The sequence below is a fragment of the Pygocentrus nattereri genome, chromosome 6 (assembly GCF_015220715.1).
Source record: "Pygocentrus nattereri isolate fPygNat1 chromosome 6, fPygNat1.pri, whole genome shotgun sequence".
NCBI classification, from domain to species: Eukaryota; Metazoa; Chordata; class Actinopteri; order Characiformes; family Serrasalmidae; genus Pygocentrus; species Pygocentrus nattereri.
The window spans coordinates 23951368-23965459 of record NC_051216.1 but is presented as its reverse complement, the minus strand read 5'-3'; the positions used below and the strand labels follow the sequence as shown (position 1 = coordinate 23965459).

Sequence of the window (14092 nt, the reverse complement as noted above, 5' to 3'; positions counted from 1 at the left end):
GTGTTATGTCATTTTTTAATGTGAGAATGTTAGATCCCTGGTAATATTCCACTACACACCAACATCACTTACAACAGCAGAATGTATTGTTGTTACACAGGCTTTGATCTGGCCTGTAGCCCATGACGTATTGGTTTAGGTAGGATGCTTGGCTCTCTCGATTTTCTATTGTTTGGGGATCAGTGATTTGGGGCTTTAGAACAATGCATTGAGCTTAGATAAATATTTTTAAATTGCTGATTGATGCATCTGATTCATTTTGTAACCCATGTGCCTAAATCCATTGTTCTGGACTTTTATAAAGAGTAACAGCAACCCTGAATCTGAAATGTTTCACAGTGTTTGACATTTGATGTGCTGAGGATGACAATGGAAAAGGTAAGAGTTCATTTCTCTGGTCACTAAACTTTTGGCTAATAAAGTGTATATTTAATGTCAAAAGCCTGTGACTCACTGTTTTTCTTTTCATGAACAGATCGTGTTTTATGAAGACAGGAACTTCCAGGGCAGGTCCTATGAATGCAAGGGTGACTCCAGTGACCTGCATTCCTATTTTAGCCGTTGCAACTCTGTAAAGGTGGAGGGTGGTTGGTGGGTCCTTTATGAGCGGCCAAACTATATGGGTTACCAGTATATCCTCGCACCTGGAGAATACCCAGACTACCAGCGCTGGATGGGCTTTAATGACTGTGTCAGATCTTGTCGGCTAATCAAAAACGTTAGTCCAACTTAAATGTTTGTTGACAAGAACTTTGACTTTTGACTTTTTGTTTTGTCTTGAGGTGGGCCTTTCCATCATACTCACGTATGCTTTTTATACTTGCTGTGGAGAAAATATGTAATATTTTATTGGCATTTATATTGATGACAAGCACAACTTTGGGTTGAATCTTTAATACAGTACATTTGTAGAATATTAAAGTGTTAGTAGGAGTTATATTATATTATATTATATTATATTATATTATATTATATACATTTTCACAAAATTCCAGCCACAAAGTTTCTCCCTGCTAAGCATCCACTTCATCAAATGATAATGGAAATATAACATTCATTCATCTTAATTCTTCTCTAGGTCAATGGACCATACAAACTAAAACTGTTTGAGAGGCCCAACTTCGAAGGTCAGTCATGGGAGACTACTGAGAACACCCCTTCTGTTCACGAGCGCTTCCACAGCAGAGAGTTCCATTCCTGCAAAATCACTGATGGTACCTGGGTATTCTTTGAGCATCCAAACTACCGTGGGCGACAGTACCTCCTGGAGAAGGGAGAGTACAGACGGTATACTGAATGGGGAGCCATGCATCCAACAGTAAGTTCCATCCGTCATGTTAAGTGGGAGCATTGAACCTGCATCAGGAGCTCTGTCATAACCACTGAAGTACACAATAAAAATTTTAAAAACATGTTTTCAGAAGCATTTCTTTGTGTCTGTGGTGCATATGGTACCTCCAGCACGTAATTCATTGAATGAATAAATTTCAGTAAATAGTCATGTGTGCAATAAGTAAAAACCTAAAATATTTCATAAGGAATACATATACCACATACATTTCTGATACACATGGGTTTAATTTTTTTAAGCCCCATTTCTGGAAAAGTTGAGACATTTTGGAAATGTTTATAAAAACTAAAATTTGTGATTTGTTAATTCGGTGGAAGCTTCATATAAATGGCAAAAGTACAAAGAAATTGCTTTTACCATTTTGGCTGCACAACTTAACTGTATTTTTAAATATAAACAAATTTTGAATTTGATACCTGCAATACACTGAAAAAGGTTGCGATGGGGCAAAATAAGAGTGAAAACTTTATGAAATATTGATGTTACACTATTTAAAAATTTTCCACAATAAGCAGGTGAATTGGTAATGGGTGAGGATTTCATGATTGGGTACAAACAGAGCATCCACCAAATGCTCAGTCTTTTCAAGCAAAGATAGCATGTGGCTAATTATTGCGTGCTAAACTTTGTGACAGAATTATCAAACTGGTCAAAAAGAACATTTTCCAACCTAAGATTGTAAAGAATTTAGCTTTTCCCCCCTACTGTACATAATTCAGAGGAATCTCAGTCAGTGTAGGGCCAGGCCAGAATCAACTGTTGAATGTGTGTGACCTTCGAGTGCTCAGAGGATATTGCATAAGAAATCATCATGCTGGTCTGTTAAATATAGCCACATGGGCTCGGGATCACTTTGGAAAACCATTGTCACTTAACACAGGCCTCCACTGCATCAAAAATGCAACTTGAAACACCATCACTCAAAGAGAAAGTCATCAGAAACACCACCAAGTTCTTTGGGTCTGAGCTAAGCTCAGCCTGTCCGAAAGACAGTGGAAATGTGTGCTGTGGTCAGATGAGTCAATTTTTCTGCTTATTTTTGGGAAAAATGGATGTTGAGTTCTTAATTTCAAAGAGAAAAGGGACAATCCAGATTTAAATGAGCAAAAGGTGCAAAAGGCAACATCTGTCATGGTATGGTGCATCAGTACCCACAGCATGCGTGACTTGCATATATGTGAAAGTAACATTGACAAGGAGGTGTGTATTGGTTCTTTAGAGGGACAGTAAAGTCCATGGTTAATTCAGCAAGACAATGCCGGGCCTCATTCTGCATGTTACAACAGTTTGACTTCATAGACACAGAATCAGACAATGATCATGGACTATTGAGCAGCTGAAGTCTTGTACTAAGCAAGAATGAGCAACAATTCCACTTACAAAACTGCAACAAGTATTATCCTCAGTTCCCTAATTAAAAGTGTATTTGAAAGGGAAGGTGATGTAAGACGGTGGTAAAGGTACCTCTGTTCCAGCTTTTTTTTAGTGTGTTGCAGGCATCAAATTCTAAGTTGGTTTATATTTACAAAATACAGTTGAGTTAGTCAGTAAAAACACTGTTGCCATGGGAAATGCAATGCTAATGCAATGCTCATGTCGGCCATGGTCGTGCTATAAACAAGCAAAGCTTTTCTCTCTAACAACTCACTCTCTCACCCAGCTCACATCTGCCTCTCTCTCTCTCACACACACACATACACACCCTGGCGAGGCGGTTCATCAGAGTTCTTAGCAAAATTAATCAATGCAATAAATGCTGGAGAACACATAACCTAAAACTAACATGCCAAACTTTTCTAGAACATGCTACAATGTATATAAGGGGAACATGGGCAAAGTGTTGAGTTACAGCTACTGGACAATAAAGAGCATTTCAGAAATAGGCACGTAAGTGCTTTTCTCATGTGCCATGGGGCCTCATTCACCAATATCTTTTTTCTCAAAACTTAAGACATGTTCTTAAACCACAAGTTTGCTCTTGTAGATTCTTTTCTTACCTAAACATAAATAGCAAATAAGAAAACATTAGTGTCAATGTCAGAACCTTTGTAAACACTACATGAGTGGGTTTCAGAAGAAATTACTTCTTCAGAATAATTGATGTATGAGGCCCATTATTATTTATTATTATTTATATTATTATTAATACAAATTGAGGTCATGGTCCTGCTCTTGGGCCAGGCCCAAGAAAGTGAGAGAGGTTTCTATTCAATAATTCAGAGTCACTTTCAATGGAGAAATTAGGGTTAAATAAAGTAATAAGGACATGAACAAATAAAGTACTTTTTTTTTGTTTTTTCTAACATGCTCAAACAGTTTTCTATTCTTTCTATTTTCAAACAGTTACCAAATGCTGAACCATCTTCTTCTTCTTTCAGCTGCTCCCTTTAGGGGTCGCCACAGCGGATCATCTGCCTCCATCTTGCCCTATCCACTGCCTCCTCTACTTTTACACCAACCATCTCCATGTCCACCATCTCAGCATCTTCATCTCCGCCACCTCCAGCTCAACCTCCTGTCTTTTAGACAGAGCCACAGTCTCCAAACCATACATCATAGCAGGACGCACTACTGTCTTGTAAACCTTCCCTTTCACTCTTGCTGCTATCCTTCTGTCACACATCAACCCTGACACCCGTCTCCACCCACTCCATCCTGCCTGTACCCTCTTCTTCAGCTCTTTTCTACACTGTCCATTGCTCTGGATGGTTGACCCAAGATATTTGAAATCATCCACCTTTACAACCTCTACTCCTTGCATCTTCACCTTTCCACCTGCCTCCCTCTCATTCACACACATGTATTCCATCTTCTCTCTACTGACCTTCATTCCTCTCCTCTCCAGTGCAAACCTCCACCTCTCCAGATTCTCTTCCACCTGCTCTCTACTCTCACCACAGATTACAATGTCATCTGCAAACATCATGATCCATGGAGCCTCCTGCCTGACCTCATCTGTCAACCTGTCCATCACCATTGCAAACAAGAAGGGGCTCAAAGCTGATCCCTGATGTAACCCTACCTTCACCTTGAAACCATTTGTCAATCCAACTGCACACCTCACTGCTGTCTCACTATCCTCATACATGTACTGCACCACCCTAACATACTTTTCAGCTACACCTGACTTCCTCATACAGTACCACAGTTCCTGTCTTGTCACCTTATCATATGCCTTCTCTAGGTTCTGATCCACAAAGACGCAATGTAGCTCCTTCTGACCTTCTCTGTACTTCTCTACCAACACTCTCAATGCAAAAATTGCATCTGTGGTACTCTTTCTGGGCATGAAACCAAACTGCTGCTCACTGATCTGAACCTCTCGCCTTAGCCTTGCTTCAACAACTCTTTCCCATACCTTCATGGTGTGGCTCATCAACTTTATACCTCTGTAGTTACTGCAGCTCTGCACATCACCCTTGTTCTTAAAAATGGGGACCAGTACACTACTTCTCCACTCATCAGGCATCCTCTCACTCTCCAGGATTTTGTTAAACAACCTGGTTAAAAAGTCCACTGCCTTCTCTCCTAAACATCTCCATACCTCCACAGGTATGTCATCTGGACCAACTGCCTTTCCATCCTTTTTAAAGCTGCCCTCACTTCCACCTTACTAATTCTCTGCACTTGCTGATCCACTATCTCTCCCCCCGTTGTCCTCCTCTCTCTCTCGTTTTCCTCATTCATTAGTTCTTCAAAGTACTCCTTCCATCTACTCAACACTCTCTGTTCACTCACTAGTACATTTCCTTCTCTATCCTTTATCAGCCTAACCTGCTGTACTTCCTTTCCAGCTCTATCTCTCTGCACCATGCAGAACCATACTTTCTGTAATTATAAGTATCAGATATTTGTTATTCCAATATGTAAGAGAACAGATACTGGCAATAAATGTTAAGTTAAAGGAAGAATTACTTGAACTGCTCAAAATGAAGGTCAGTCTTTAATATAAATCCCAAGAACATCTGGCCAAGACCTTGAGAGAATTAAAATGAAGTAACTGAGAGCCACCAGAACTAAATAAACAACTACAACAACAACAACAACAAAAAATACAATTCCTTTTCAAGTTTCTGGCTGCACTACTTTTCTCACATTCTTTGCTTAACTGCAAGATGTATGTCATATATGTTAATACGAGGTGCATCACTAAGCCTGCTTTGAGTTTAGGGAGGAGCATATGAATACAAACCCACTTTTTAGTTCAAAACTAGGTCCTAGGTTTTGAACAGTGTGAGTGGGTGGCCAGAAGCCAATGCCACTGAAACCATGTACCAGCTGCTGGAAAACAAATTAATTGGCCAAATAAATCTTTGTTGGAATCAGGCACTGAGGGATCAAAAGGTCAGTGGCCTATACAATAGCCGAAACACACTGAATAAAACTGCGCATTTAGAAACAATTGCAGCATCAGCTGTTGTGCAGATGTAAATGCTGAGGCTATTCAAATGACAATGATTCCCCCAGTGCTATTCAATGTGGCACATATATAAATCTGACCCATGTCCTGGTCAATACACGGCATAGATCAAAAATTCCGTATTTTAAACACCTCAGAGTGTGCCCCAACATGGACCGCATTGGCAAAGTTAGTATATATATATATACACACACACACACACACACAAATATATACAAATTTTATTTGCACATCTTGATTGATCTGTTTCTGCTTTTCTCTCCTTTTCCCTCATGTACAGATCATCTTCTATGAGGACAGGAACTTCCAAGGCCGCTACTATGAGTGCAACAGTGAGTGTCCTGAGCTTTCAGCTTATTTCAGCCGCTGTAACTCCATTCGTGTTGAGAGCGGGGCCTGGGTCCTCTATGAGCGCCCAAATTACATGGGCTACCAGTACATCCTGACCAGAGGGGAGTACCCTGACTATCAGCGTTGGATGGGCTACAACGATAGTGTCAAGTCCTGCCGTATAATCCGAAATGTGAGTTGAGCTGCCAAAAGCAACCCTTGTTCTGAAATGTTAGTTCAAAGCAAGCAAGCAAGAGATGTGTGACACAGTGCCATTCTATACCCTCCACAAACATATATTGTTCCTGTCGGAAAACAAAACCTTGTATCTCCAGTTTTGTTGTTTTTCAGTTTTTATCATAATTTGAAGAAACCTGCTGCCCTTTACATTGTGTGTAAATTTCATGATGAATGGATCAAAAGAAATATCCCAAAATTACTTGGAAAAAAATCTGGTTCCATTGATTTACATTGAAAGTAAAGGATGTTTTTTCCTTCTCCTGTAAAGTTAAATTTTGGAGATATGAGGTTTTATATGAGCGATATACATATTCACATGCATAAGACTGAGATCCCACACCACGCTTTCCCACACCCAGAGTATTCTTCAGGATTTGAAAGATAAAAGAGATTATACCAAAAAGTAAACAGAGCCATGACAGAATTCATCAAGTTCCTAAAACAGAAAATGAATGTTGTCATTTCAGAACATTCAGTGAAGGAGAATAGATGGGCAGAAAAGCCAAGTCAAATGATCTGATGTCATGGTGGTTGCTGTGCTGCTAGAGAGATAAGAGCTAGAGCTTTTACTTTATTGTACATCTGCAAGAAGCAAACTTTGGACTAGTCTAGACCAGACCTTCTTCTTACAACAAAAATGTGTATAATAATCCCACCACTTTCTCCACCCAGCTAGTGTTAATACCTGTTAGTGCACTTTTTCTTATGTCTTGCAGATTTCTGGCATGTTCCGTATTCGCCTGTATGAGAATCCTGACTTCCAGGGCCAGATGGTAGAGTTCTCTGAAGATTGGCCCTCTCTGTATGACCGCTTCCGTCACCGTGAGGTCCACTCGTGCAATGTACTGGAAGGTGCCTGGGTCTTCTATGAACATCCTAATTACAGGGGCCGGCAATACCTCCTGGAGAGGGGCGAGTACCGCCGCTACACTGACTGGAATGCCATGCACCCTGGTGTGGGCTCCATCCGCCGTGTTCATGAGTTTTAGAACTTTCAATGTCTCAGTGACTGTTGCTATGCCCTTTAATAAAAAATATACTGAGCTCAACCCAGTGCAGCCTTCCTTTGTGCTCTCCCTACATCTGAGTATTGGGAAACCAAGTCATATAGCAATTAAATGCAGTATACAAATGCCAACAGATTATTATTATCTGTAATCTGATTCACACAGAGCTTAATAATTGCCCAATGACTTAAATCAGATGTGTTACGGTAGTGAAACTTTGCAGATTTGGGATTGAGACCCACAAGATGGTTACAGAATCTTGCCTTTAATTGTGGAAAGCTGTGGACCAATAATCACACTGTGTAGTAACTGCATCATAAAGGAGCAAACAAAAATGTAGATTTTATGCACTTTACTCCAGTTGGGGCTTGGTCCCTATATTTGATAATTTAGATAAGATCTAACAGACTAAACCAATAGTTCCCTTACCAGTTGTTCTTGTACTTCAAGGGGCACAAGAAAAGATGTGGTAGTATAAATTTAATTTACAAAATAAAAGTTATTACCTGATCGAAAGCTCAATGCTGATTAGGAACAAAACATCATTTATTTGGTGCAATATTGACTTAAAAGGGAGCTTATTCATCTTGATTCTCACTGGTCTATGTGAGTTATAACAACTCTGTAATTTTGAGAGACATGAAAACATGAGCCCGCGACCCTGAGGGAGAAGCGGCTTAGAAAATAGATGGATGGATGGATGAAAACAAGAGTGGCCTGGAAACAAAGCTACATATAATTAATGGTTTAAAATGCCTAGTTGCTGCCACTCCAAGTGATTGCCAGCCTTAAGCACAGGTATCTCATTCTAAGAGGGTTTAATCTACTTGCTGACAAGATTCAGTAGTTTTTAACTGGAATCAAACTGTAATCATTTTTATGTCCAGTTAAATAATGTATTATATATTCAATAGGCCTAATATCTGTTTAACTTCAGTTCAATGAATAAATTGTTGCTGTCCAAGGAAAAGCTTGTATCTGCAAAACAGCAAACTCACAGGAGAAAATTTTCACACAATGCAAAGGACGGCTGCCATGCTGAAAAATAAAAATCTACAAAAATGGAGATCCATCTTTATTTTGGACAGTGAAGAAATGTAGTGTCATACTGATTTGGCATGGAAGAGGGGTCGATTATTCAAAGGGCATTTAAAGATGAAAATGTTTGGGAACAACTGGTCAATATGAAAAGGCACATCATTCACTGTAAAAAGTCAGTTTAACTCAAAAAGTGAGTAAACTGGCTGCCTTAAGAATTAGATTTCATTGTAGTTGAAATGTACAATGAATGTAACTAACTGAATGTAACAGATTATTGTTCTGTTGACTATTAGAGGTTAAATGAATTCAAACAATTACGATGGTGAGATTTACATCAAAACGAAAAACTATTGTAAAAGTGTTATCAATTACTATAAATTATAATAATCTGGTGATTTATTATCATTAATGAGTGAGCTTTTGCACTTAAGTGTACAAATCAGTCGTAGATTAATCAAGATTTACAATGGGTCAGCGCTTCTTAATTGTGCTCCTGGGGAGTTTCTGTTTCCTGCCTCAGCATCCCTGATCCAACTCATTATCAATTGCATTAGGTCTAATTAAGTAAGGAAATTGTAAACAGTGCAGGACTTTGGATTCTCAGGAACAGAATTAAGGCACTAGGTGGTTAGTAAAGCTACATCACTGCTCAAATGAGCTGACATGCAAAGTTCAAAAATAATTTTGCTAGATTTTCAGGTCTTTGTAAACTAAGGCAATATCGTCTAAGCATTAGTGGAATGGTTTAATAGGTTCTGAGTGAAGTGATCAAACCATCACTTCTCTTGAACCTTTGACAGTTTTCAAATATGGACTTTTCCTAACTGCTCAATATCTCCCTCTAGTGGACAAAAATGCTTTTGACCAAAGTCAATGAGCCGCAATAAAAAGGCTGAAGATTCAGAAAGGACATTTGTAAATGATCAGAGAGCACTTGTGATGTAAAAGAAGAGGAGCTTATATAGTGTATTAATTATCATAGCATCATATCATATAGAGGTAAATAAAAGCCCAATGAAAACATGGCTGGACATTTCTACATCACTGACAGATTTTAAGTTAGCAAACAATTGCATTTATTATAAGTACATTTCTGTTAATATAAATAAAACTGAGCTAGAAGCTCTTGAGCATTTGCAAAAGAGAATGTGCATGCCCAGGGTGTATATCAACAAGGAGAAAGAGTAAACTAGTAGCACCCTGTGTGGGTGGTTGCCAGTCAATAGACTCCCCTAAATCTCCCTGTACAATGAATCAGACCATGTTGATGACTCAGGAGCTTTGCCAATGAGGGCCCAGCACATGCCCGAAGGCTACACTGCTGATGTGGCCTAGAGAGGGGTGAAGGTATGCTGAAACAACAGCCTTTTCTGCACAAAGGCCTGCAGCAAAGCACTTTCTAACCCACTTTATAAGCCCCTGTTTATCCAGACCCCTCTATAGGCATGCACTTCTGCATGAAAGGGCAGTTCAGGATATTCAGGCTTTGTAGGTGAACAAATTAGTCTCTGAGAGCGCCCTCCTCTGGCTACAATGGTTGTCTCCATACAGTACAGTAAGTTTTTCTGTGCTCAACAAGTTTGCAGCAGAATAATCATTTTGGTAATTTGAATAATAAAATTATAATGTATTCAGAGTACATTTCTTAGCTTTCAGAGTTGAGAGGTCACACAGGGCTTGTCAGCTGTTAAATGAAAAAGAGCAGCAGATATTTGTAAGAGTGGTCTAATTACAGATTGTAGCTGTAATTTTTATGGGCCCACCAAAATCAATGACATTTTGTTAATTATTTGCACAATACACTATGTCACGTCTTAAAGAATGCCTTCTTTATCATCAATAAGGACTCACTCGCTCTTACAACAGGTGTCGCCATAGGTTAACAGATTGGCCCATGTGTTAATTAGCTGGCAGCTGAGATGGGGACCTGCAAGGTCATTGTGGAGACACCCCTGCTGTAGTGCAAAGGCAGTGCGAGAAGATGGAGACATCTAAGATACCAGCAGCAATCACTAGGAGAAAGGCTTCCAGGAAAGGTTTGAAGTAGTAATTAAATCAGTCGTGGCACATGTTATATTTAATGTAAGCTCAGCAAGTAAACACAATTCAACTGCGCATTAAAATTAGCAGACAATTATTATATTTAAGTTCCTTGTCGAGGATGGGTTCACTTATCTGCATTTGGAAAATCAACAATTCGAAGAAAGTTTTGCATGCAATAGCATGTGCATTTCCTACAAAGTAGTTCCACCAAAACTTCTTGGTTTCCCAACATCCTGTGCTGCCTTCATGAAAACAACAACAAACAACAAAGACTTTTAGAGTCTTGACTTTTGCAAAGTAGCCAACCCACCCCACACTGTCATCTAGCTCGGTTTGTTTTTCCTTTAATCAGCCCAACGCTCCATTCCCAAGCCATGGGTTATTTTTACGCTACTGGGTCACTGGTAGAGTTCCACAGCTGAGAGGAATTACTTTAATCCCATGAAAAGAATGCAAAAGTAAACATTCCAGACAGGATGGTTGCCTTGTAAGGCAAGAAAGAAAAGAGGAAGAAATGAGAGTGAACCGTAGGCATATAAAAAAGACTAATTTTCTTAGGTAAAGCTGATGCAATTTTTTTTTTCACTGCAAGGCAAAAAAGAAGAAGTAATAGGAGAAAGGGGGCAAATATGGGCCATATCATATGTTCTTAGTATCCTGAAATATTGTTAATTTTTCAAGCAATGTATGCACACTAAATAATTTCACAGGCATATGCGTCATTAATGATACATATTTCCCCACTCCATCGAAAACTGTTTGCTTTAAATAAATATCTAACACTTTATTTGAAGGAGATACCTACTATGGCTGACTTTAACAGCAGCAGACTGACATATAATGACCTGGTTTAACATCTGTTTACTGAAGGATTCACAGTATGGTGTTCACTTATTAAAATGCTTTTAGGCAGAATGGACTCTTTTCGTGTCAATAAACAAAGCATGTAAGCTCTCCCAGTAGCATGATCTCTGCCAACCCCTATTTTTCAGTCAGCAGACAGAAAAGAAGTTCTTATGCATGAAAAGTTAAACCTTCACTGTGCACATTGTTACTATTTTCTGTATGCCTCTATTACTTTACTTTATAACTGTCAGATCAAGATTTGTCCTATTTAAGGTTGTATCCTGAGACAGTTATAGGTAAAAATGTAAAAAATTCAAACACTATATGGCTGTACTGTTGGCTTGAATTACTATAACCTGCATGTCATACCTTTTGTATGTTGTTGTAAGGAAATAATTCTACAATAGCTTTCAGAAAACGTTTTCTTTGGGGACTATTTTGTCATAAAATACCCTGCACATAACGCAATACCCTGAATGGATTTTTAAAAATGTGTTTTAGGCCAAAATCTTACCACAAAACAATGTTTAAAGCTTCAGGCAACATTTGTATTTCATGTAATATCTTTCCGTGAGGAGGCTTTGCACAATAATCACTGACTCCTATAACCACCACTGTAAACAATTCTGACTTGGTAAGTTTCTTTAGAATTTCATATCAAACCTGTCTGCATGACTATGGTTACATCCTCATGAATAAATTATGCAGAAAATGTAAATATCAATCAAATTTCACCTTAACACATTTCAAGCCTCTCACACATGTGCCAGCTGTCTTGTAGAACGTGGCATTAAATAATACAAAATGCTGGTTAACAGTAGCATCCACCTTTGTTTTAAAAGGAATGCTGTTTAAACATATTGTATGTACAATTGCAGAAAAAAGACATCAATATTATTTTAGTAACCAAAGTTAGCTGTCTAATAGTTTCTTCCACAGGTTGTAGTGTAAGATACTGTGAAGAAGGAAGCAAAGACGTTGTGTAGTCTATTGAGCCAGAAGTCCTTCGGCAGAGCTTCTGAGTAATGTGTGAGAGTTACTGGTTTTTAACTACAGTGACACATTAGCAGCACATTCCCATGTGTAGGATGCAAGTTTCCAAAAGCATTGTAGTTGAAAGAGGTTAGAGAGTCTTGAGAATCATGATCGCACCTTCTTCATGTGATATAATGTTATTGGGAAATGCTTACATGATTTTCAACCTAATTAATAAATGATTGTGTATTAAACAGCAATCTTTCACTCAGGTGCAGGAGGGGGTTTGGGAGAAGTGAATTACCAAATAATCACCAGCAAGACAATTCTAACACCATCATCCCGGGTCAGTGAACAAAGACAATCCATCTTGCTGGGGTACACTATGTGATTCGCAGCCATGTGTAGTACAGTGCAGTGAGTATTTCACCCATTTTATCTTTCTCTCAGAATATAATTATTACAGTACCTCTCACTTTTCTTTTTTTAATACCTAATTTTAATATGTTTCATAGTTTTCAGGGGTTAATTAAAATGTTACCTGTTTTTACATACTTTTTATCATTAAATCCCTGAAATAGAAAAAATATCAGAATTTAAAGCACACACAATTTATCAGATAACTCTCAGTCCAGTCACCCAAACTTTAAGACTCGTGGTCGATTAAAGTAGTATGCCAAAGCCATGTGCCAAATCACACTCCTATCTAGTGATGACAGATGCCTCATCATACACCTGGCTTAAGATGGCATGCTGAGACCTTAATTATGGCTCTTAGCTTGGGACAGATGACCTTCCTACTGATCCTCTAAATATACACGCACATACACACACTGCCACTGAGCACTCACGCCCCTTTTACACTCTGTGGTCACAACCTCCAATAGATGACCCACTGAGAAGGCTTGGGGGGAGCCGATGTGAAGTGGCATTGTAACAATAGTAAAGTATCAATGTGTACCTGGCATTAACGCTCACCATAAGATGGCAGCACTGAATTGATTTTAGAAGATGAAGAAATGTTAGTAGGCAACTAGTAAAGATGTGACAGGCTGTAAGTCTGTTTTTCACTGTCGTCCTTACACACAATAGATAAAAGGTTAAACCGTGCAGTCAGCAGGGCTGCTGACAGTGAGAGCAGCCTAAAAACAGAAGTCTCAGAAAACTCCTTGAGGAGAGAAAACTGTTATCACTGAGCATCCAAACAGGACATTTCAGGCTTGGAAGGCTTGCACAGTCAAATGCAATGCTGAGGTGTGATAACTTGCTCTGCTCATTTATCCACACAACCCAAACAAATCCATGCTCTCATGTTCTCATATGAACGCTCCCTGCCCGCGTTATAATAACCCTGGAGTAAGGGATTCGCCAGAGTGGCCTTGTGACGTCAGCGCGGAAAAGTATTGCCATGGCAACCGATCTCCTCGTCGCCCCCATTCTGGCACTACCGACGCTACAACCCCTCAGACACCTGTTAAATGGAGAGAGAGGTTTGTGGCCCAATAAATAAATAAATAAATGAAAACCTGGCGTCTCTGGGGGATACTAGAGCATGTAAAAGAGAACCAAAAGAAAGTGACGGAAAACACGGCATATTAATCGAATTCAGTGATAGGCTTTGATAGGCTTTCGGGAAAAAAAACACTCAGTGGTACAAAAGCAGCGTAACGTTCCCTCCTCCATTACGGCAACAACGCGCTAGTTCAAGTCTCTTAAACTAAGTACAGAACCTAGTAACCTGGCTAAATGGTGACTTTCAACAGTCACGACCTTTTGCTGTGCTGTGATAGCCACACTTCACTGAAAGCTAACAAGCTACTTCACTCGACACGTTTTCAC

At 39.2% G+C, this 14092-nt stretch overlaps 2 protein-coding genes across 2 annotated transcripts; both read left to right on the top strand.

Annotated features, from left to right (window-relative positions):
• The first annotated feature begins 342 nt into the window (after positions 1-342).
• On the top strand, positions 343-1412 carry LOC108424402 (gamma-crystallin S-1-like). The gene is made up of 3 exons (XM_017692440.2): positions 343-378; positions 476-718; positions 1079-1412. The coding sequence occupies exons 1-3, from the start codon at positions 364-366 to the stop codon at positions 1352-1354; spliced, it is 534 nt and encodes a 177-aa protein (XP_017547929.1). The 5' UTR covers positions 343-363; the 3' UTR covers positions 1355-1412.
• A 4444-nt stretch (positions 1413-5856) lies between these two features.
• crygs3 (crystallin, gamma S3) lies at positions 5857-7357 on the top strand. The gene is made up of 3 exons (XM_017692441.1): positions 5857-5939; positions 6052-6294; positions 7058-7357. Exons 1-3 carry the CDS (start codon positions 5922-5924, stop codon positions 7328-7330), a joined length of 534 nt encoding a protein of 177 aa, XP_017547930.1. The 5' UTR covers positions 5857-5921; the 3' UTR covers positions 7331-7357.
• The last annotated feature ends 6735 nt before the right edge of the window (positions 7358-14092 follow it).

Bases quoted from the DNA above. Each gene is read 5' to 3' on its own strand.
- LOC108424402 (XM_017692440.2), top strand. The intron at 719-1,078 runs GTTAGTCCAACT...ATTCTTCTCTAG, and splicing joins CTTGTCGGCTAATCAAAAAC to GTCAATGGACCATACAAACT.
- crygs3 (XM_017692441.1), top strand. The intron at 6,295-7,057 runs GTGAGTTGAGCT...TATGTCTTGCAG, and splicing joins CCTGCCGTATAATCCGAAAT to ATTTCTGGCATGTTCCGTAT.